This window comes from Ixodes scapularis, unplaced genomic scaffold (genome assembly GCF_016920785.2).
Source record: "Ixodes scapularis isolate PalLabHiFi unplaced genomic scaffold, ASM1692078v2 PGA_scaffold6__148_contigs__length_123643588, whole genome shotgun sequence".
Classification (NCBI taxonomy): domain Eukaryota; kingdom Metazoa; phylum Arthropoda; class Arachnida; order Ixodida; family Ixodidae; genus Ixodes; species Ixodes scapularis.
In genome coordinates this window covers 77,629,612-77,653,886 of record NW_024609881.1, presented here as the reverse complement: position 1 = coordinate 77,653,886, position 24,275 = coordinate 77,629,612, and the positions used below count along the sequence as shown (strand labels likewise).

The 24,275-nt window shown below is 43.3% G+C and overlaps 1 protein-coding gene across 2 annotated transcripts in view; it reads left to right on the top strand.

The window, feature by feature from the left end:
* Positions 1-23,725, top strand: part of LOC115309967 (acyl-coenzyme A synthetase ACSM3, mitochondrial) — a 55,382-nt gene extending 31,657 nt beyond the window's left edge. For both annotated transcript variants that reach the window (XM_029968234.3, XM_040219558.1), the window contains 8 exons: positions 593-721; positions 5,160-5,234; positions 5,748-5,825; positions 6,727-6,828; positions 11,652-11,779; positions 16,023-16,122; positions 18,352-18,474; positions 22,436-23,725. In XM_029968234.3, coding sequence (XP_029824094.2) covers positions 593-721; positions 5,160-5,234; positions 5,748-5,825; positions 6,727-6,828; positions 11,652-11,779; positions 16,023-16,122; positions 18,352-18,474; positions 22,436-22,528 — 828 coding nt within the window. In that variant the 3' untranslated portion in view covers positions 22,529-23,725. The remainder of the gene's footprint in view (positions 1-592; positions 722-5,159; positions 5,235-5,747; positions 5,826-6,726; positions 6,829-11,651; positions 11,780-16,022; positions 16,123-18,351; positions 18,475-22,435) is intronic.
* The last annotated feature ends 550 nt before the right edge of the window (positions 23,726-24,275 follow it).

Below are 24,275 nucleotides of genomic sequence, written 5' to 3'. Positions count from 1 at the left end.
CGCTTCAAATCTGAACTCGTCGACCACGCATGGATGTCAGTCCACCAATTTGACTTTGACTTTGGTGAGGGAGAAAAGGTGGGTACCGAGAAAGCTGCTGGAACCTTGGTTCATCCAAAACGACAAATGCGGAAGTGACTCTTCGCTGGTCAACAAGAACCAAGGCGCCCTGCCGGATGTGTACACAAACTTCATGCCTAAATAGCCAAACTTTCCGTTTGACTCGTTTGCTCCTTCCGTTACGGAAGATGTCTCCCACATGGGAGGCGAAACGTTTAATTAAATTGTAATTTTTGTTGTGTCAAGCCGTTTTTGTTATTACAATTATCATAGTTTATCTTGAGGCCATAAACATTTGTTTAGTTCCTTTTTGGTTTGTATAGTTTGCACAGCTATGGTTTTTACCAGCTCTTTAACCTGGAAGAAGCTTTCCAATATCGGTGCATATGCATAGCAGTGCAAAAGGCATAGTCCTGATACAACCATTCACACTAGGTGCTGCTACTTAGGGAGCTCAACCATTTAAGCCCCGTTTTGTAATGACTTGCATTCTTTCTTGGGATGTGTGTGTGAACTCCTCCTTCTTCAACAGATGCTGTGTGACTATCCAATCACCAAGCTGTCCGCACCACCCACAGTGTACCGTGCTCTGCTGCAACTGGACCCATCACTCTTCAAGTTTAGGTCTTTGAATGGCTGCGTCTCCGCCGGAGAGCCCATGGTGAGAAGTTGAAGAGCACGGCCACAGTTTATTTTTATTTAGCGTGAAAGGTGCTAGTACATTTCAAACATTTCGTGTCAACTAATCTTGAATAGCTCTGGCATTCCAATGTTGGTCATTGCATGTCCCAACTTGCATCCTTTTTTTTTTTGGGTGCATGAGCTAGGATTTGGGAAAAAAATGCGTACCCGGATGTTGACAGAAAACTCTCTATTGGTAATGGCAACTATGAATAAACAAAAATAAAAATGAAAGCCGTTTACAACCTCCTGTAACACCGAATTAGAGCGCAGCTCCTGATGAGGAGGAGGGAAGGGTACTGAGGGTCACTTGTTCTCAACGAAGAGGGGGGGGGGGGGGGGGGGTCACGTGGCCCCCAGAAAAATATTTTGATAGATTTAGCGGGGAATTTTTTTTCCTCTAGATTTAGCGGGAAACTTTTTCCACTAAATCTAGCGGGAAACTTTTTCCGCTAGATTTAGCGGGGAATTTTTTCCACTAGATTTAGCAGGTAAATTTTTCCGCGGGGAGTTTTTTCTGCTAGATTTAGAGGGGAAATTTTTCCGCTAGATTTAGCGGGGAAATTTTTCCGCTAGATTTACTGGGGAAATTTTTCCGCTAGATTTTGCGGGAAATTTTTTCCGCTAGATTTAGCGGGGAAATTTTTCCGCTAGATTTACTGGGGAAATTTTTCCGCTAGATTTAGCGGGAAAATTTTTCCGCTAGATTCAGCAGGGAAATTTTTCCGCTAGATTTAGCAGGGAAATTTTTCTGCTAGACTTAGCAGGGAAATTTTTCCGCTAGATTTAGCGGGAAAATTTTTCTGCTAGATTTAGTGGGGAAATTTTTCCGCTAGATTTAGCGGTGAAATTTTTCCGCTAGATTTAGTGGGGAAATTTTTCCGCTAGATTTAGTGGTGAAATTTTTCCTCTAGATTTAGCGGGGAAATTTTTCCGCTAGATTTAGCAGGAAAATTTTTCCGCTAGATTTAGCGGGAAAAGTTTTCTGCTAGATTTAGTGGGGAAATTTTTCCGCTAGATTTAGTGGTGAAATATTTCCGCTAGATTTAGTGGGGAAATTTTTCCGCTAGATTTAGCGGTGAAATTTTTCCGCTAGATTTAGCGGGGAAATTTTTCTGCTAGATTTAGCAGGGAAATTTTTCCGCTAGATTGAGCGGGAAAATTTTTCTGCTAGATTTAGTGGGGAAATTTTTCCGCTAGATTTAGTGGTGAAATTTTTCCGCTAGATTTAGTGGGGAAATTTTTCCGCTAGATTTAGCGGTGAAATTTTTCCGCTAGATTTAGCGGGGAAATTTTTCCGCTAGATTTAGCAGGAAAATTTTTCCGCTAGACTTAGCGGGGAAATTTTTCCGCTAGATTTAGCGGGAAAAGTTTTCTGCTATATTTAGTGGGGAAATTTTTCTGCTAGATTTAGCGGGCAAATTTTTCCGCTAGATTTAGCGGGCAAATTTTTTCGCTAGATTTAGCGGCGTATTTTTTCCGCTGGATTTAGCGGGGAAATATTTTCCGCTAAATCTAGTGGGAAAATTCATCCGCTGGATTTAGCGGGGAAATTTTTGCGCTAAACTTAGCAGGGAATTTTTTCCGCTAGATATAGCGGGGAAATTTTTTCGCTAGATTTAGCGGGGAAATTTATCTATAATGCACCGTGCGGTTACGCCGACGGCAACGCCGCTCATACCGGAAACGGGCGCCTAAGAGCTGCGCTCTAAAAGAGGGGGCAACCAGTGTGAATCAGCCTTCCTTGGCATTATTAGACAGTGAGCTCCTGATCTCTTGTTATCATCTCTAGGCACCGTCCTCGAGGTCGTCCTAGAAGCGACCTTGAGGTCGTCTTAGGCGTCGTCCTTGAGGTCGTCTTAGAAGTCAACCCTAAGGTTGTCTTAGAAGTCCGTGAGGTCGTTCTCTAGGCGTCGTCCTCAAGGTCATCTTAGAAGTAGTCCTTGAGGTCATCCTAGATGTCGTCCTCTAGGCGTCCTTGAGGTCGTCCTAGACGTCATCCTCGAGGTCATCCTAGAAGTCGTCCTCTAGGCGTCGTCCTTGAGGTCGTCCTAGACGTCGTCCTTGAGCTCGTCCTAGATGTCGTCCTCTAGGTGTCGTCCTAGAAGTCATCCTGGATGTTGTCCTAAACGTCGTCCTCTAGCCATCGTCCTAGACATCATAATAATACCAGCTTTGCTGGTCCTCCATCATCACGTGAAGCGGAAGGGCTCTTCAATTTTTATTGTTTTGTCTATTCATTTTACCCCTATAGGCCCTTTCGGGCATTACATAAGGGGGGACATAATACAAAGATTGGTACAACTGAACCAAGTGGCAACAAAAAAAGACTGCAAAGATAAAAAATAAAGGTACAAAGCATAAATGGACAGTACAGAGCATTTGGTGCAAGTTTGTCTTTCAAACATAAGATATAAAAAAGTTTGCACACAATAAAAACATGTACATCAGAAACAGGGCGCTGACAACAACAAATATTGCCTGGATACGAGACCATTTGAGGTTTAACATGTTTAGAGCGGAGACGAAGGACTGATGGTAGCAATTTCTTTGGGTAGGGTGTTCCAGTCCGATATAGCGAGCAGTAGTAGAAATAATAATTGGGGTTGTGTGGATATTTAGACATGTCAGTCATTTCAAAATTGCGACGAGTCACTCACTGTACATGAAAAATTTAGCCAGTGCAGTACAATTGCTAGCCTGGAGTCTTTAAAGTGCACCACACAGTAGTGGTACATGACTGCACGCCGGTACGATGCTCATCCAGATCGAAGAAACGGGCAGGGGTAAAAATTGAACCCAGGATCTCTGGGTTCCGCAGTGCAAGCTTCCGCTCGACATACTCTGAGCTGGTGTACGCTAGCCCACTCAGCCACCAATCCCACCCAAGCAGTAGCGGAGAGTTTTTAAACATGTTGGTTCGTTCAAATATGGGGTTAATTTTGAAAGGGTGGTCTAAGTGTGACAACATATGGTGAGCTGGTAGTAGGAAGGAGTCACTAAAAGGCGAGGGACTGTAATGAAGTTTATGAATAAATGATAAGCATGTGCGATGCCTTCTTGTATGAAGAGGTGACAAGTTAAGTCAATGTTTTGAACTGCTTACACTTGTGAATTGGGAGCAGTCACAAGCTATAAATCTAGCAGCTTTGTTTTGAAGAAATTCAATCTTCTGTACTACTTTTCAATCAACTGCACTACCATTGTAGTAGAAGTTGCTTGCTGCAGCTGCTTTGTCACAATGTGTTACGCTATAATGATACATGGCAGCGTTGCATGGGTACAGTATCTCATGGCGCATAGCTCCAACATTTCAGTGTTGTTAGTAGCATGTCCCAATTTGTAACCTTTCACACAATCTTGCGACTGCTCTATTCCAGTGTCGCGTGGCAGCTATTTTGTTGCGACATGTCGCACCGCACTGATACATGGCAGTGTTGCATGGGTGCAGTATATCAAAGCATTGCATTTCTTCAACATTGCAGTGTTGTTAAGGGGGGACACTACCCAGAAAAAACAATTTTGGCAAAAAAAGTTGATTTTAAACAGTGTCATATTTACATCCACCAACACCTAGAGAGTATTCCCAGAAAGTTTCATTAGTTTACACTGCATAGTTAATTTTTTATAAATTATTTTCGGTCCTCCGATGCTAAAGAAAATGCAGGGGTTGGAACACTTTGAACACATTTTTCTCCGTTCCACTTTTTGGCTTAAATTTCACTTTAGGAAAACTATCATTTGTTTTTACGTAACTTGGATTCATTTTTATGAGTTCGTCTAGAGTGAAATTTAAAGGGGAAGATAGCTATGAGCTTGTATTTTTTTTTATTTTTGTCATTTTTCATGCTCAAGAATGAAAATTTTGGTCAAAGAATGGAAATCTAAGAAACAGTATTTGAGTTTATCTGGCTTTTTTGTCATGAAAGATGGTATAATATAGAAATATAGCTTCATACCTATCTGCTCTGGACTGTCCTAAAGCAATATAACACATGAAAACGCCAAATTTGTTAGTATTTTGAAAACAATAGTTTTTCTACACAGACATGCCCACTTTCATCTTTAAACATACATTTGCAATTTTTTGTACTTCACGCAGGTTAACAACATTTGGCAGAAATGTTCTCAACATCAACAGAAACAAGCCCTGTAAATGTCATTTAAATCAGACAAGTGGTTCAAAAATTCACTTTTTTGGGTAGTGTCCCCCCTTAAAACCATGTCAGGGTTTGCAATGTTTCATGCACATTGCAGAAACACATAGACTGGCTTCTATGAAACGTGCAATGTTGGAAGTTATGTGCAACGGTTTTGTAAAATCAGGCAAGTGGGTATGTGGTAATTGGCACGACCGTCCTGTCATGCCACACACGTGTGCGTTGTCCAGCATGTCATATGTCTTTCTGTCCTTGCAGCATCCTGAAACGGTGCTTCAGTGGTTTGACAGAACAGGACTTCAAGTCAGAGAAGGCTATGGTCAGACCGAATCGGTACGTCTCTTCGGCTTGAATCGCATCAGCATTTATTTTTTTATGCTATAGGGAGTTTCCAAACTTTGACTTCAAGACCACATTTACAGTCCTTTGCGTGTCACTGTTCTGCTTTCTCAGTTTCATGAAACTGACTGGCACATCATTTACCAGGTAGCCCTGGAACTGCACATAAAAGGTTGCGAAAATGAGAGCTTTTGGAGTATTTGGATATCAACGCTACGGCACTATTTATAAGAAATAGACATTTATAACATTGTCAGAATTATTTTGATGCCATGATGAGAAAATGATGTGTGAAAAATGATAAAAATATATAAGCAGATTGCGAGTTTCTAAGGATGGGCGCCAGTGTGGCGGGGTGTTCTCTCGTCATGAACGGCTGCAACAAATCGCAATACACTCGAACACAAACATGTGAACTGGTTTTAATTAGGTGCTTGGCCTTACCGACATATATTAGGACGGTCTTTAACTGTAAAGTGTTCTTGCTGAACCTTGACTGCACCACAGGTGGTTCTTAGCGCCAGCCCTGTTGACAAAGTCAAGCCAGGCTCGATGGGTCTTCCAGCACCAAATGTCACAATACAAGTGAGCATTATGGCCTTTTTGTCTACGAGTCGTTCAGGTTTGCTAATCGTAAAAAGTACTGGCGTACGGTGGCATAGCCAGGGGAGAAACTTATTAAACCTCATTCCCCCCCCCCCCCCCGAAAAAAAGAAAATCCTGGCTACGTTATTGCTAGCATATAGACTACAAGTGCAAAGGTTGCAGAGGAAAGGGGGGTATGTTGTTTGAACAATGACTGATGCACCCCTTTCTCAAGTAGCTTAACCTGAGTTGAGCACATAGATGTTGTTTTCTTAAAGGGAAACTCGCTTCTCTTAAAAAATGAGATAGAGGTTGATTCTTTGCATAGTTTTATCTGTGAATCATGTTAATGTTTTTGCCCCGAAGATGTAACTAAACGCGAGAAAACACAAGAAACCTTCAACCAGTCGTAATGTCATAAGAGAATCTTTCGACCGCCAACTTGCCACTCGAGTGACAACGACTTGTCACTCGAGGGCCGCGCGTGCGATTACAACCTTGCCAGGTATATTCCCCGCACTGGTACCAGTCATGACGTCTTCTGCCCCTTTTAGAAATGGCAAGAGTGCGCGTGCATGGCTTTGAGAGGCGCTGAAGATGTACAGTAGTAGAGATTATGAAAACCCCTTTTGTGACGTCACGCTTTGGGAAAAGGAGGGCCTTCAGCGATACTTTGAAAATCATTTTCTGCAGCCTCAATGCACCAAATATTTTTAAAAAAATTTTGTTATTCGAGATTTTGGTGGTTGAATGAAGACAATTTAAGTGTGTTTCCTCAAATACAAAACCGCTTCAGCTTCGCTTTCAGCAGGACTTTGGGAATCTAGTTGTAGGCGGAGCCAGCAGATGGCGGTGGTTCTCGGGAAGAATGTTGACGGTGCTCTTTGTTGACATTCTGCAGATTCATGACGACGAAGGGCTAGAGCTTGGCCCTAGCGAAATTGGTCACATAGCTGTGGCTACGACTCCGAGAAAGCCTTTTGGCCTGTTCACCTGCTACAGGGTAAGGTTTGCTGGTCTCATATTGCACAATATGAAAAGAGATGAAAAGTTCTCTATCAAAAGGAAGTCATTTTAATGCTCAATTGTATTTTTTGTCTGCTGCCAGCTTGCTTGTACCGCCTCGTCCGCAAGTTATTTGTTATCTTGTGCTTCTGTCGCTTTAGTTGCAACTGGCTCAAAAGTTATATATGCTGCAAGGCTACTGTCTCGTGCATCTACTGTGTGTTGAAATACAGATTTTTTTTTTACAAGCACCAGATGGTCCTTATTGTTTTGCAATAGTAGCAGGTGACCTCATTGGCTGCAGGTCATATTAATTTTCTTCGTATCACTCATATGTACGCAGTTTTCTTTTTTCAATTCATGGACTGGGATCACATCAAGCCACATCAAACCGGGTTATGTCAGACCGCATCACGCCAGCACGCAAAAGCACACCAGACCCCGCATCTGAATTTCCAGTCTGATGTAAACGTCAAAAAAAACACCAGAACCCGTAGACGCAAGGACCTAACAGAACCTGCATCTGAATTTCCGTTCTGGTGTAAATGTAAAAAGAACACCAGAACCCAGTCACACCAGAAAACAACAGCATATGCAGAACCCGCATCTAAATTTCCATTCTGATTTAAACATAAAAAAACTCTAGAACCCAGTCTGGTGGATATTTTGATAGGGATGTGTAAGTGGTTGAATTTTAGCTGCACTCGCAGGATTATGTAATCATTCTCACAGTGTTTATACCAGAGCAAAACAGTTGCTTTTATTCTTGAGGAAGTGCAGTCTGTGATTGCTGTGCTCTTTGGTAGTCTGACCCAGTGGTTTAGTGGGGGACATATGGCACCAAAACAATTACTAAAAAATAAGGTTTTATTTTTAAAACAAAGCTGTTATGGTCTAGGATCTGGGAAAAAATGTGTCTGCTGATGTTGACAGAAAACTCCCATTGGTCGTAACAAGTATGAATAAATAAAAATAAGAAAAGGGGGCAACCAGTGTGGGTCAGCCTTCCTTGGCATTAATATATTGTGAGGTCCTGATCCCTTGTTATCATCTCTAAGCATCATCCTCGAGGTTGTCCTAGAAGCCGTCCTTGAGGTCGTCCGAAAGGTCGTCCGAGAGGTCGTCTTTTAGGTGTCATCCTTCAGATCGTCCTCAAGTTCGTCCTAGAAGTCGTCCTCGAGGTTGTCCTAGAAGTTGTCCTTGAGGTCGTCCTAGATGTCCTCTAGGTGGCGTCCTTGAGGTCGTCCTAGAAGTCGGGGTATCTGAGCAGTAATTAAGAATGAGCGTGTTCGAGAGTAGATATGGGTGGTGTGAATATTGGTCAATAGATGTGAATATGAAAGAGGTTGAAAAGAAGTTCTTGTTTCTGTCCCCGTCCTCGGTGTTTTATCCTTTCATGTATTGGTATCTAAGTTTCTATACTCGTTTTCCCCTCAAGAGAAAAGGAGGTTTTGCGTATTGTTCATACGCCACACAAAGTAGTTCTTACAAGATTTGGTTCTCAGAGGAAGAAGGGGTACTTTTGGCATTTGAAACGTGTATGTCTTGATAACATGTATCTAGTTCAAAATGCACCTACATATATCTGAATTCTCTACATATGGGGTGTCCCAAGTCACCAGGCTTGATATAAAATGGACAGTAAAAATCGACGCCTGCACGTAGCAATCAGCTTTTCGTCAAAGGTGTATTTCACATGTCAGTTTTTTCTTGTAAAATTAAAAAGGGTAGCTCTCTTTCTGTAATAAATAGGGCCAACAAACTTGCCAGGGTCAATGGCGGGCAGCGAGGCAGACGACCAAGTCGAGTGGCGGGGCGTGCTTGGCACTCGTATTGATAGATGGCGCTACATCCTTGTCGAGATGGCTCGCGACCACCGTGGTTTATTAAAGGGGCACTGACACCTCAAAGGTTGTATATTTTTTTTTGTTGTATAAAACGATGCAAGTTGTAGTTCTAGACATGCAAAAAGATACCGCAACGCCAAAAAAAAAAATTTCCTCACGCCCGAGCTTTTTTATTTTTGGCGTTTTTCTCTTCCGCCCCTCACCTCCTCGCTTCTTTCGATTTGTGACGTCAAATATTATGAAACTTGGAAGCTTTGTAAGCGACATTTCTCGAACATTTAATAACGGCATTCATAAGACATGTCTTTTTAACACTATTGCGAACACACTACGGCCCTTCTTTTTGAAATACCGAAGATCGAAGTCCGAGGTGATGTCGCCTCCTGGCTTTTCCTCGTCACTCGAAAAGCATGGTAGCACTCTATGCATATAGCAGAGAATGATAGGTGACTCGGGGAATCGGATGAAGTTCTCTTTTTTATGTGCCCGACGACCTCTCAGACTTCGAAAAGGAAATCATCAAATGGTCAAAACAACTGGGTCTGGTGTATGTGTATGGTAGTTTCGGTTATGGCTCCGCCGGGCAGCCTTTCTTGCAGAACCGGGGCAACATGGCCCTTCACATCGCTCACAAAAGTCAACTGCGCGGTCTCCTTGACCTCACGCCGTTTTAAAGAATTTGAGATCGCTGAAAGGGCCCTAAAAGAACTTCAAACTCAAAAGTCAAGTGTTGTCTGCTCGCAGCGATTGGCGGCACGCCCGGAGAAGGGTGGTTGATTGCGGGACGCGGGAGAACACGACACTTTCTTCGGCGTTTCGGCGGAGGCGTCGGAAAAATTTTACTTGCAGGACGGCTCTATATTTTATGTCACTGCACTGGCGCGGATTGCGCAGGAACTTCAAATTCGGCATTTGGAAAAATTGTTTTTTTACTTCGCAAATACTGAATTCCCAAATTTCTAATTTTGAAGTTAATGTCCAGGCATGCTTTTCAATTGTTTCAGATAGTGAAAAAAAAATGATTTTGACATGTCAGTGCTTTTTTAAAATGAACATAACTGTTTTGTAATGTACCTTTGGATAAAAAATAAACGCAAACAATAAAAGCAAAACTTAAATTTAAAAAAAAAAAGTGTCTGCATAATGACGACGCTCTCGCTGCCAACGGATTTTGTGTGCGTGTCGTCTGCTTTCTTTCGCTGGTTGGCTGCACCTTTCGACGCTGCTCCCGACGCCATCTATCAATACGCGCGCCAAATGCGCCCCACAACTCGACTCAGTCGTCTGCGTCGCCTCCTGCCGTTGACTTTGGCAAGTTCTTTACTGTGGAGCTGTTAAGGGCTAGTTTCCCCAGTTTCGTGTCCGTCACCAAATAAATGTCGACACAAAACTTTGTACAGCTGGTTTTTACCAGAGGGGAAAGGCTGAATTTCTCTAGACGTCGTCGTCGAGGTTGTCCTAGAAGTCATCCTAGACATTGGCCTTGAGGTCGTCCTTGAGGTCGTTCTGGACATCGTCTTAGGCGTCGTCCTTGAGGTCGTCCCTGAGGTCATTCTAGGCGTCATCCTCTAGGCTCTAGGCATCGCCCTCAAGGTCGTCCTAGAAGTCGTCCTTGAGGTCGTCCTAGACGTCGTTCTTGAGGGTTTCCTAGACATTGTCCTAGATGTTGTCCTCTAGGCGTCCTACTTGAGGTCATGTAAGAAGTCGTCCTTGAGTCTGTCCCATCATAGTACAGCTTCGCTCGTCTTCCTTCTTCACCAGAGTGGAAAGGCTAAAAGCTTTTTGTCCCCATTTTAACAGAAAGGGAGCTACGCTTTGTAATTTTACAAGAAAAAACTGACTTGTGAAATACACTTCTGACGAAAAGTTTAGACTGCTACGTGCAGGCCTCGATTTTTACAGCGTAGCTGTTAAGGGCTAGTTTCCCCAGGATCATGTCCGCCAGCAAACAAATGACGACACAAAACTCTAGACAGCTACCGCCATCTATGAGCGACGGTGGCAACCAGAAAACTGGCTTGCCGGTTGTCTGGTTGCCGCCATCGCTCATAAATGGCGGCTATTTTTCCAGCCTTTCCGCTCTGACTTGCCAACTTGCGGCAAGCCATTTACTTCATTCCCACCATAGTACAGCTTCGCTGGTCTTCCTTCTTCACCAAAGGGGAAAGGCTGAACGTTTTTACGGTCTATTTTAGATAGAACCTGGTGACTTGGGTCACCCTTTATAAGGGGAAATTAATGGTGCACTGCGAGGAGCCGGACGTTTTTTACTTCGGTTCTTGAAGTGAAAACAAGTATAGTGCAGATAGAAATAGTATAACTTTTTGTCAATATCCAGTTTAATACGTAAAGTGTACAATGTCAAGAGCAGATTGAAAAAAATTAAATAAATAATTGCGTTGCGTGTATGTGCAGACAACTGGAAGTTAGTCAGGCCCGATGGGCGTCTAATGTCTCAGTTGTAGACGAGAAATTTAGCCAGCGCAATCAAACCGCTAGCCAGGGGTCTTTAACGTGCACCATGCAGTAGTGATGCACGACCGCGCGCCAGTACGACGCTCATCCAGACGGAAGCGGGCAGAGGTGGGGATTGAACCGCCGGAGCTTTCGGTCCACACACTACGAGCCATGGTGCGTTAACACCCTCGGCCACCGACTCCTCCAAGACCAATTCTGGAAAGGTATAACTTAAAAGCTTGCTTTAATAAATGAGCCAAATCCAAACTCCAGCTAGTTCAAGGAAGCAACCCACAAGTTCAGTTAAGAGTGCACTACCGAACCTTGCCCAGTCCAAAACGAACCAAAACAAAGTCCTCAGAACACCCAAGAACCTCCGCCAGCATAGTTTATGCACATTCTTGCATTGTCGAAGAGGGTGAGACCTTTCTAGAAACAAAAATAACTCCTCACTGCCTATGTAGAAAGACAGAAGAAAAATGGTTTCCGAAATCGAGCAGAAGCACCTTTCCTCCAGGATGAACCAAGCAAAACTGAGAAGGCATTTCGGAACGGCTTCTACTACACGGGCGACAAGGGCTACAAGGACAATGATGGCTACCTCTGGTTCTATGCTCGAGCAGACGACGTCATCATCTCAGCAGGGTATGCTCCTTAATTTTCAGATCAGCAAAAGTTGATTCAGGAGAAAAAAAAAAAAAAAACGAAACTTGATTTCTTGGGTAGTTTTGCATTTGCCTCGAAGAAACATGTGACATGTAATTACAACTGTGGTATGATATTGAAATCATTGCTTACACAATATAAGGAGATCCATAAACCTGAATTTCACAATTTTTTGAAAAAAATAATTTTTTTAAATTTTAGGTTTTTAGTTTTAGAAATTAATTATACAGTAAAACCTCGTTATAACAAAACAGGATATAGCAAACTAATGGATATAACAAAGCAATCATAATTCCCCTTGCTTGCTAATAGTGGGAAGAAATGGACATTGGCTATAACAAACTAATGGTTATAACGAAATAATTACGACCGCTCCTTCAACTTTGTTATAACAAGGTTTTACTGTACACCCTAACACTAAATTTGATAGTCATATACCAAATAGTTAAATCGATATAAAATATTTTCAACACATTGTGAAGCAGTAACAAAGAATGCATTTTTCTCAGTTCCATTTTTTGATGCAAAGTTCATACAAAGCAATCTCTTGTTTAAAGGTAAAAGTATTCTGGTACCACAATCAAGATGTTTCTGAACTGAAATTTGCTGGAGAATTGAGCTATCTACTTTATTTTGTTTTAAGTTGAAGTCCTCATTGAGAAAGAACTATGTTTTAAAAGATTGACTTAGGACAGATATGCATCTCATATTGCATGTTATTACTTCTCCGGGCAAGCATAATGGGTGACGTCAGCAACGTTTCCTCTCGGCGCACCTGCGCAGCGCGCTTCTTAGGAGCCGTCCGGCCGCCTCGCTGTAATCCCGCCGTTAATGCCGTCTTTCGCGTCACAACTGCTGTCGTCGTCTCACCGTTTGTGATTATTGTCTTTCGGAGTTTCACCCACACTATGATTACTATATGCGCAGACTTATGCCGCAGTTGTTCAGATGTCGTCAAATGTCGTAGCCACCAAAACGTGCTGAAGAGTGCGATACAGACGACACTTGCGCCTGGCAGACGCCCACCCCAATCCCTCCCGTTGTTGCGTAGAGAGTCACATGACATCTCGTACCACGTGATGGCCATGTTCTTGGCTGCCCGAGGCCAATGTTGCCTGACAGAGCCGAGTTTCGTTTTCGATTCCTGCTCGTGTTTAAAATTTGATTTAAAGATATATATCCCATTTTTCGCGAAGCAAATGATGTAGTGTCTTTTACTAGGGCTTTTTATTGCGAAACCACTCATTATCCCGAGTTCTTTGGAATTGAGTGGGGTTGCCCTTTAAAAGGACACTGGCACACCCCAATATTTTTATTTTTATTTTTTTCAGGTGATTCATTATGGGTGTCCGAAGGCTACCCAGCCAATATTTTGCTACGGCGTCACATACAGCTTTGATAAGGGCAAAATATGCCACTGCTCGAAACCATAACTGAAACTGAACGGGGAAGGAAGAAGATAGAGGAGGAGAAAGTTACCTAAAGTCACGTGGCTGTGCAACTTTTTTTTTTCATTCAACATATTCATTTATTTATTTATCCAATGCCCGCAGCGTCTTTCGGCATTACCGCGGGGGGGGGGGATTTGGGTTGGGTTAGGTTGGGTATGCCAAACGTTACTTGAATACACACAAGCAGGCTTTTTGTGAAGTGTAGTTAGGTTAAATGACGACAAGAGTAGTACTTATACACACGGAAGCAAATCACAACTTCGCAACACGCAGCATTCCTCTTTATCAACAAATGACGGCTGGATTGTTTATGTACATCGAAGCAGATTTCGAATCCGCTACACACACTGCACAACTTTTATTTTAGCAACTTAACCGATTCCAAGGCATTGTTTGACAAAATTTATACTGCAGCAGAAGGTAACCGGTTCCATTGGCAAATTCTTTTCGAGAAGAAAGCACTACTAAAAACTGCAGTCCTACATCTGTACTCACGAACCTTATGAACATGATCCATTCAGGTGGATTGATAATGTGGTGAAAAAAGATAGGTGTCACATGGGATTCCGGTTTGGGAATGATATATAGTACTATGAAAAAACTTCAAGCAAAGCTTTGTTTTAAGGTTTTCAAGTGTATCCCACTGTAGAGTCTGTTTTGCATCTGACACACTAAAATCTCTATCTTTTATAGAACTTCCCAATACATAGCGGGCCGCAAAGTTTTGCATCTTTTCTAGTTTATCAGTGATATAAAGTAAGAAGAGTAAAGTTTGCAGCTTTTTAAAAGCCGCAAAGAAAGGGTGTCATATTTTTTGTATATTTTTAGTATTGGGTGTGTGCCTTCAATGATTCATGACTGATTATCTTCAGTGGTTGTCTCTAAACCATAGAAAACGGCACGTGACCACGTTGAAGAGAGTAAGCGCGACTCAAACTGGCCAGTTTTCGTTTGGTGGTTTTCGGGTGGAAAGAAAACGAATTTCGAGCTGCAAGTTGTGTTCTTGGAAGTTGGGCCCTCATATGCAGCGTTGTAACTATTGTTACAAGCAACGACATTACTGGTAACACGTTAGTTGTTTTTATTAACATACTAACTTAATCGTTAGAATCCAAAATAACTAACGAGTAAAGTAATGTTATTATTTTACGGTATCTCCTATCAGATTACGTTACCCGTTACTCGTTACTTTTGATTAAAAGTGGCCGCAGGATTGTTTAAAAACAAAATAATTTTCTGTACACTACGTAAAAGTGGCAAAGAAACCCGAACAAAGCTATGTATAAGCGGCGTCATTTCAAACTTCTTCGGAATACACTTTTAACGTTCCCACGACCAGGACCAAAAAGCACGAGATTATCGCTGCGCAGAACCCCTAAGCGTCCTTGGTGCAGTCTTTGTATAGAAGCTGCTAAGACCACCGTCGCTGTAGCCTGAGCAGCCGTCTCGCTGGAAAGAGACATCCTTTCAGAAGGCAACAGTCTGCCGCCGCTCGAAGGATTTTCCTCAGCGTCACTCCGGCTGGTCACATCCTTCTCTTCAAAACAAATAAGTTCTCGTTCTGTAAACAACAGAGAGGATGAACTCTAACTTTGGAAGTGTTGACGTTCCCGTGCTTTGAACCAAAAGAAATCTGTCAGTGGTGGCCGAGTGCTGATGTGTCGTTAATTGGAAATGCGACGTTGGTCTGTGAAAGAATAAAATATTGTTTATTTTACCGGATTAGCTTTGATTACAACTTTGATTACATAAAGAGGTCTATTTTCAGAGTGGTTTCTTCTTCCCAGGCAGGTGCTATGGGCAAGGTGCAATTCTCGGAATCGCGCTTAAGAAGCGTCAAGCGTCCGTGAATGTACATTACAGATTCTGCCAAGGCCAGAAAAACAAGCTGGCCCAGTTAATAAGTGGCAATGTTATTGCAGCATTGAATGGCGACCATCACCAGAAAGACGTCACCATCTTTTAGAATCCCTGCCTGCCTGTGCTGTTTGTGCGAGTTTCCAACGTAGAAATGCGATCTGTACCTGCTGTAATGCACCAGCACTGCAGAGTACAAATAAATAAATAAATGATCACTCTAACAATTGTATTGTTGCCGAAGTTTATAGAGGTGGGTTATTACAAACAGCTGTCATATACTATCGGTGAAACACAAAGTAGCGACAAACTAATGTAAAAGTGACGTCCGTTAGTCATGGCAAGTAACGACACCGGTGTTTCGTTACATTTGCAAAATGGTAACGCAGCTCTGTAACGCGTTAGTCTTTTTTCCAAGCTAACGAGTAACGCTATTTCGGTTCTCATTCTCGGTAACTGGCACAACACTGCTCATATGTCATGTGAAAATAAAAACCTTGGCCACCATAAACACCCTGTCAGTGTCCCTTTAAATGTGAACATCTTTGGCAGAGATCTGTCTAATTTAATTAGGAATAGACTGATTAAGGTTTAAAGATCTCACCAAAATATTAATACAAAAATATTATGATTTTCTATGGTCAAGCCAGTCACACTCAAAAGGAGAACTGAACTGGTTGCTTGATGCTAAGGATTTCACTGAACCGTGCCATTTATGTGAGGGCTGTGATCATACTTGGCTTCTCGGTCCCCACGTGTGTTGTCCTCAGACTGCAGTCTCGGAAATGGGGTATGTTTCTCCGGGACAATGCGTTTCACAGGGACAATGTTCTTTCTAAACATTGTTATATTGACATTGGTCAAATTCAAATACTTTCAGCCTTGGACGGTAACAGGAGGGGCCATTTTTGCAGGTATCGCATCGGACCGTTCGAAGTGGAAAGCGTCCTGGCCGAGCACCCAGCCGTTGCAGAATGCGCCGTCGTTGGCAGTCCGGATCCACACAGGGGAGAGGTTAGTTTTAGCCATCTTTTATTTTGTTTGTATTGTTACGTTGTGTAATTAATATTACAATGATGTTGCACAGGTCTGTGGAATTGAGACATTGGCTGAGACGGTTAAAATAGTTCCTACCAGCCTACCCAACATACTTTAAATGATTCACAAAAATAAAAATAATTGAATGTGTACACTGAACCAATTCATAATCTGGGTAGGTTCATGGAAGGAAAAACTTGGCCAATTTAGAATGTGCACCGACAGTCCACTTTCTGAATTATGACTAAAAAAATTAATTTTATTCTACAGTAAACAAATATTTTCCTCAATTCAGAAAGTGGACGATGGGTCGCTGTGGCGCTTGGTTTGACAAGAACAAAGGAAGGGGAGCCAGGCAAGCAGAAGGGCTTCTGACATTTTTTTTTCATTTAAGTATTTTCCCTTGACTTGATAATTACACTGGATCGCATCCTCTGTCGCATTTTGCATTTAAGAAGTGCTGAACCGGAATTTGGATTTCGCAAAATAAAGCCACGGAAGCGCTGAATGGGATGCTACAAACTCCAAAACACCACCCACACATAGATATCTCAAACGGACTTGCCGTATTTTTGGAAGGAAGGACGCGATCCAACGAAAACTATGACATCACGATCCTCCTGGAACAGTCGAGAATGGGGGGAAGCGGCATCGCTTCTTTCCTCTTCGCTTCGGTTCACCTGCTCGAGGAGACGAAGCGAAGAGGAGAGGGAATGAGAATTGCTATGTCACACGTCTCGTCGACCCTGTTGGCCGTGTTCAATCGTGCACATCTTTTCCAAGAATATGACCATCCATTAGAGGTGTTGCTGCATAAGTGATGTTTCTGGATTTTGCAGCATCGTGTCTATCGCTCCAGCCTTGTTTCGTGGGCTCCAAATTTTGGTTCAGTATCCTTTTAAAGGCGTGCTGTCACAAAATACAGTATAGACCACTTACAACGTAACCGCTTATAGTGCAGGACCGGGTATAACGCGGTTTTTTTAAACCACCGGTTCACCTCCCATAGAACTCCATGTATTTACATACCGCTTAAAATGCAGGCGCGCGAAGGGAAATACCGGTTATAGTGCGGTTTTTGGCACAGCCCGCCGACCGCGCCGACGACCGGAGCAGCGAGCTCGCTTCCCTGTGCGACACTAGATAACGGCGCTGACGGCGCGAGCCGCAAACTGCACTCGCGGGGCATGGAGGTTGCTCGAAAACTCGGGGAGAAGCGAAGAGAGAGGCTTCTGTTGCCATAGCGACGGAGGGACGCACGCACGAGTCGTTCACGTGCGTGCGTCTCCGCTGCGTTGGAAACAAAGAAACAAACAACCGCAACGACAGACCAATCGCAGGTCGAGGAGAAGTGTTCGCGCGCGTTGCATGCCATTCCGCGAACATGGCGTCGGTTGTGATCGTCGTCGTAGACGGCGTACATCTCATCGTTCAACGTAAAAGCGCTATCCTTGACTCTGAATTTTCGTTGTGTGTCGCTATGATAACCCAGCACCTACTAGAAGGGAAGATCCACCTACTCGTGCGGCGATGTCGTGGCGGCGCTCTCAAGACGGCAGAAACGCCCGTGTCGTCGTGTTTGTTTACTTCGACTACAGTGGTGATTTCTAAGCATTTGTGTCCTCGAACATCGCCCGGATTTCTTATTTGGCGCATTTCATGCGTGTGCTCAAGTTCAAGGTATTACTGGCGCGTACCGTATGAAGGATGCGAATTTTCATGCGTTTTCATCGCAGAAGAAAAGTGATTAGGGTTAGCAATCCTGAACGCTCGCAACGTCCGTCCGCAACCCGCGACGCCGTTAAAAGGCTGCGCCAGGCAAAAGCCGCTAATTTCTTTTAAAATGTGTAACACACTTGAGACATAACTGTACTCGTCTATTGAAATAAAGACTTTCCTCAAACTAAGCTTATTTTTTCATCTAACATAAAATAAATTCTTTTACAAAGGTAAGTTGTCTCATGGCATGTATTTTGGCCTGAAAAATTGATGTTTTGGTTATAGTGCGGTACCGCTTATAGTGCGGATTTTCGCGACTCCCGAGACATACGTTATATGCGGTCTACACTGTAGTAAGTGCATTGATGTACACCGAATGTTGTTTGGAATGTTGTTTGAACTAGCATTTCGTGGCATTCAAGAGCATCGCATGCCGGAATTCGGTTGTTTGACAACCAGTTTACCCACATTGTTTGTCACTTTCAGGTGGTGAAAGCTTTTGTAGTGCTTCGAGCAAGTCATAGAAGCATTGGGGACCTGGACGGGCTTGCTGTGGAACTGCAGGAATTTGTCAAGAAGAACACGGCGCCTTACAAGTACCCCCGAAAGGTAATCTAGGGTACCTAGCAGTGTGTGCGAGATGGAAGAACCATCTCTTTTGCTGAGATATATTGCTACTGACAAGTGGTGCAATCAAAATAAACAACCAGAAGGCTTATTTTATGTAAATATTTAGTTACACTCTTGAAGAACCATATCAATGTATTGAGCACAATCACACTTTCCTAAGGTTGTGGGATCTAAGTGGTTTGTGTGGTCTGTGTCTGACAGATAGCCACCAACAACATTTAATTTCAGACTTGTTATTATTAGCAATAGTGATGCCTCAGTAAAAACAACAGCACACGCACAAAAGAAATTGGTTTGGTGATGAACTGGGAACACCAATAATTCGAGGGAATTCGTCAACCCAAAAAAGGTGTGGGTTTATCAGGGAACCAACTACCGTATTTACTCGCACAATGAACGCCACCCGCGTAATAAACGCACCTCCCAAGTCGGCTCTCAAAATTTCGACTTTTTTTTTCACTCGCGTAATAAACGCACCCCTAACTCAGACATGAAAATTTTGACCCCCTCCCCCCCACGCGCGCGATATGAACGACTTTTCTATCCTGGTGCAGCGATGTTGCGAATGCATAGGCAGCATGGGCGAAAGATAAAAAAAAGATCCAACGGAAGCAAGAAAAAAAAGCATGGAGAGGAGCTTTTCTTTTTTTCTTTTTTGCACAGCCTAGCCTGGACTTTGGGGTCGCGCGCTGTGTGCAAGGAGATAAGGAAGATAAGCGGAGAAGCCCTCGCCTAAGCAACGCCTAAGCAAATGAAACAGCTTGTGATAGGCGGCAAAGAAAAAAAAACACGGAACGAAAAGAAAAAAACAAAACAAAGAGGAGCTTTTTTTTTCTTTTTTGCACAGCGCAGTTTGGTTACGGGGTCGATCGCGCGCCGCGGCAAGGAGGTAAGAAAGAGAAGCGGAGAAGCCCTCGCCTGAGCAACGGCTAAGCAAACGAAACAGCTTGCGGAAAGGCGGCAAAAAAAAAAAAAAAAAACCCACCAAACTAAGAGAAAAAAAAAACAACAAAAAAAAAAGCTTTTTTCTTCTTTTTTTTTTTTTTTTTTTTTTTTGCACAGCGCAGTTTGGTTAGGGGGTCGCGCGCAAGGAGATAAGAAAATATTAGCCCCGAGAGCGAGCACGAGCACGAGCACAAGCGTCACTGAGGTCGCCGCGCCCGGATTGGGTGAGGTGTACTGTGACGTCAGGGGGAGTACTCCGCTCCGCGATCTCGCATCTGCTCGCTTCCCAGCACCGGTTTCCTGGTTTGGCGTTGTGTGCCGCAAGCTCTGCGAGGAGCTGGACTTCGTTTACCCGGTGTACAAGACGTTGAGTTAGGCCGGTATTGACGTGCTTCCATATATTTTATAAGCCTGCTTGTCCCTTTTACCTTAAAAATTGGGTTACAAATCCCGAAAGCTTTCGGCGGAGGCAATTCCGCCGATGAACCTCCCCGTCCGTCCACACAACACAAGGCAATCTTGCGAGGGGTCGGTGAAGCAATGGCGCAAGCGTTTCAGACGCTGGAATTCTGTTCCTTGCACGTGCATGACTTAAAATGATATTAGATACCGCTTTCAAGGCATTTGAAGTGGCATTTATATCATGGGCCTTTGGGTGGTCGGCAAAGTAGCTCGCGACCCTGACTCTGCGCTGCCACTCTGCATGCGCTGGTTCGCAGATGTTTTAAAGGCCGTGCGTCTGATGATCTTGAAAGTGCTCATGGAACAGGGTTGTGTTACATAAATGTAGCTTCTTCGCGAATTAATTATATAGTTTATACATGTATGCAGGCATATTTTTTAGAAGCTGCACAATTACTGGAAATTAGTTTGTATGGTAGCAGCAAAAACGGCCGAGTTGCCCCCAGTTGTCTGTATGATATGTATTGAACTGCCAAACTATGCACGGCAATAGTGCCGTAATATGGAATGTTTATACTTTTTCCTGACATTCTTTATTCCAGCCTATTCCGAAAATACACCGCTTATTCTGAATTGTCATTTCCAATTAAAAGAGACACTGCTGCAGGTCCCCAAAAGCTACCTCAGTCTCCAAACTCCCTACAGCTGGACTCTGACATCAGAGGAAAACAGGAGTAAAACCAAGCATTCGAACGTCTGTCCAGTGGTAAATGCAGCACTAGCAGCAGAAAATGTGGAACCTGTGAAGGGCGACAGTCTGCGTGAGAAAAGCTTCTGGTATTTTAGCTTCAGGACAATTCGATTTAAGTAAAATCTCAATTTTAGGGCTTAAGGGGCTAATAACGAGCTAGACACCTTCGCTTACGTTAGTTATACATTAGTTGAGGGTTGATATAAACAAGTCCACACATACCACCCGTGTAGTCCATTGAGATACTATCCGAATCCAGCAATGGTCAAATGCCAGCAATGTATATAATAAATGTTCCTTGTTTGTTTTTTTACTTTTCCCCTGCACTTGGGCTGTCTTACTTGTGATTTTTTCTTGATGGCCCAGACTGTATTTAACATGTTGCTCGAGCAGCATGCAGCTTTTCTGGTTCGGCGATCTTGTTTAAAAACAGAGATACAAAAAAAAAATAATAAACATAACCTGCCAATTCATTCAGACCATCAGCAGCATTTATTGTGCGAGATGTAAATCTATAGTGATGCTCCTGCAATTGTGGCCATATTTCTTTATTTTCATATACCAGCTGCGATTCATGCGTTGCCTGTCCTGTCATGCATGCTTAAAATGTTGGTCGAAGTTTCGCCTGTAGCTACAGGCCATACCTCAATAAAAGCGCATATAAAAATTTACACTTCCTACGAAAAACACGCAAAAAAAAAAATTAAATAGAAACGAGCGCGCCGACAGCTAGCGTCGTCACAGCCTCCACAGGGCGAGCGGGGCGAGCAGGGGAAAAATTCTCTCCTCGCCGTGACGTCACCCCGGTTCACCTTAAGGGGGCGCCACGCAAACTTCTCGGGGCTAATAAGCGGAGAAGCCCTGGCCTAAGCAACGGCTAAGCAAACAAAACAGCTTAAAAAAGGCAAAAAAAAACACGGAACTAAGAGAAAAAAAAACAAAAACAAAGAGGAGCTTTTTTTTTTCTTTTTTGGTTACGGGTCGCGCGCTGCACCCTAAGAGGTACAAAGTTACCTCGATTTTTCCGAATAAAAGGTCCGTTCATTATGCGAGTAAATACGGACGCAAAAATTTTACTTTGCATACCTAACTTTGCATTGATTTTTTTGAAAAAAAAAAGTGTGTTCATTCTTCGTGTAAATACGGTATGTCATGGGCGTATCGGGAAAATTGGAAGAAACTAAAATGCGGCAGTACTTTAGTTGTACTTGACAAAATTGTCGTACATGGGATATCTGTTTGGGTCGGTAAACCTCGGTACCGGTGCTCATGCAACGACTTCTGACGAGTGTGCCATTGGTTGTTGCGGTCACGTGACTGATTACGCCAGCCAGTGGGAGCGAAGTGCTACCTATGAGGGAGCAATGCTGCAGCGGCGGCACCATTGCAATGGCCACCAAGGTTTGTGATGTTATTAGTCAATGAAGTCCACAAAATTTGGCGGTGAAGACATTGCAGATGTTATGTGTCACCCTATTTTGTTAAACTGTAATGTGCCAAAGTCCTCTCATATAATGTATTCAATATTAAAAATTCTACTTTTATACTGCACTGTTTTAATCACAGGTGCCATATACTCGAAAGACTTAAACGCTACCTTTCGTTGCATAACTCGAAATCAGTGAAAAGTATCCATGGAGGCTTTATGCTCTCCTTGAACACGGTTCACAGTTTCACGCGACTCTCATCATTTCAACGGCTTCGTGCCTTTTGTACCTCCAAATTAGGAAATAAGGGGGGGAGAACCTCGATGGAAAGTTGTTTAATTTGAAAACGGCTACTTTGCGAACGTCCACGTCGGCCATTTTGATGCCACATCCTCCGCACGACGCTATTACGCAGGTGGAATTCGTCGAAGAGCTGCCGAAGACCATCAGCGGCAAAGTTTTGCGCAGTTTGCTGAGGGAAAGGGAAAAGCCAATCAAGAAGGCCTAAAGCCCGCCTCCCCCCCCCCCCCTCCCAAGTGGATTACAGGACGTTGGCATCGGCTCTTTCGAGCCTTCGTTCCGGCCTCGGATGTTATTGGTGGTGGCCTGCAGCATGCTCTGTGCGATGCGATCCATTTATAACGATACCAGATATAACGATGTACTGCTTATAATGATCAGTTTCGAGAGTTTTTAGACTAGAAATGCTCAGTTTCTAGTCCAGATACAACGATAATTGGTTATAACGATAAAATTTTTGTGTTGTCTCATTATTGTTATAAGTGGTTTGCACTTAGTCACAGATGGGATGAAAACGGCGCAGAGGTGTTTTAGTTGTCCTACCTCCAGCTCAAGCTTCCTGTTTGATAACACTTGGGCGTTAAGTGAGCCTCCAGTATGCACGCGCAGCCAGAGCCGTTTATACTGAGAGAGTTCAGCGGGTAGGTAGAGCTTGTGACCCGCTAAATTTAGCTAGAACTAGCCGACCTCGCGATAATGCAAGATGGATGTACGCCACTCCACTCTCGGCGATCCCCCTCAAATTTGCGGTTACAAGTGGCGTTATGCAAACATTTCTGATACATCTGTATTCCGTCCCACCTGTAATTGATCACTGCATTCAAAGGCCGCTTGTTTTTTATTGATCTCCAATAACAAAACTTACAAATAACCATGCGCACAACCAAAGAATTGAAGAAGGTAATGAGTGCGTGCTGGAAGTTGAGCTTCATGAGATGCCCTGCTGTTCTTACCTTGCCACTATGACCTACTAAACATTCTTAATGTACAAGGCGTTCCTGAGAAAAGAGAAGTGCAATATGTTTTGGCGGGTAAATAAACTATGCATCGCAGAAAGTTCAAACTCTATGGGAATGTGATGCTAGCGGTGGGGATAGAACGCGAAATGTTTGAGAACATATGTTACCCGAACATTTAGATAATTGAGAGAGACAAAATTTCTCTACGAGCAGACGCCCACCTAAGCCTTATATAGTCGAAACAAAAAATGACACTGTGGCCGCATGTAGCATCTATTTCACCGGAAAGAAAACTTGTTAACAGGAAAAAAACATTGTCCTTTTTCTTGCCGACAAGTGTTTTTCACCGACATAAAGTCCACATGCTTCCACGATGTCAGTCCTTGTTTTGACGATATGCGAAGAGCAAGTCATCTACTTCTTGCGCAGGAGTTGTGGTGACATCAGAATGACACCGTGCTCTGATTGGCATTGATTGAAAGGATAGCGGGTAGACCTCAATGCTGGATACCTTGAGGTCTACCCACTATTTTATTTTCAAAGAACCAATAAGAGCTCAGCATTGTGATACCATTGCGACACCTGTGCAAGAAGCAGACAAAGCAGACAAACTTGCGCTCGGCGTTGGGCTTACCGTAGAATATCGCGTATCCGCCCATTCCACATTAAGCGCCCACCCACAAATTTGTAAGATCTGAGAAAATATGCATAGTACATTGATATGTAAAATTGATGACCGGACAAGTGCTCATCCCCCATTTTTTTGCGATTATATCTCAATTTTGAGCGGGCGCTTGCCCGGTATTTTACGGTACCACCTACCGTAAAATACCGGGCAAGTGCCCACTCAAAATTGAGAGATAATCGCAAAAAAATGGGGGATGAGCACTTGTTTATCTTCGTTGGCTCACAGAGAAATTTGATCTTTCTCAGCTATTTTTTGATCCAGGTATTATCATGTTCTTTAAAGTTTTTGCGTTTTATTCCAACCGCTCG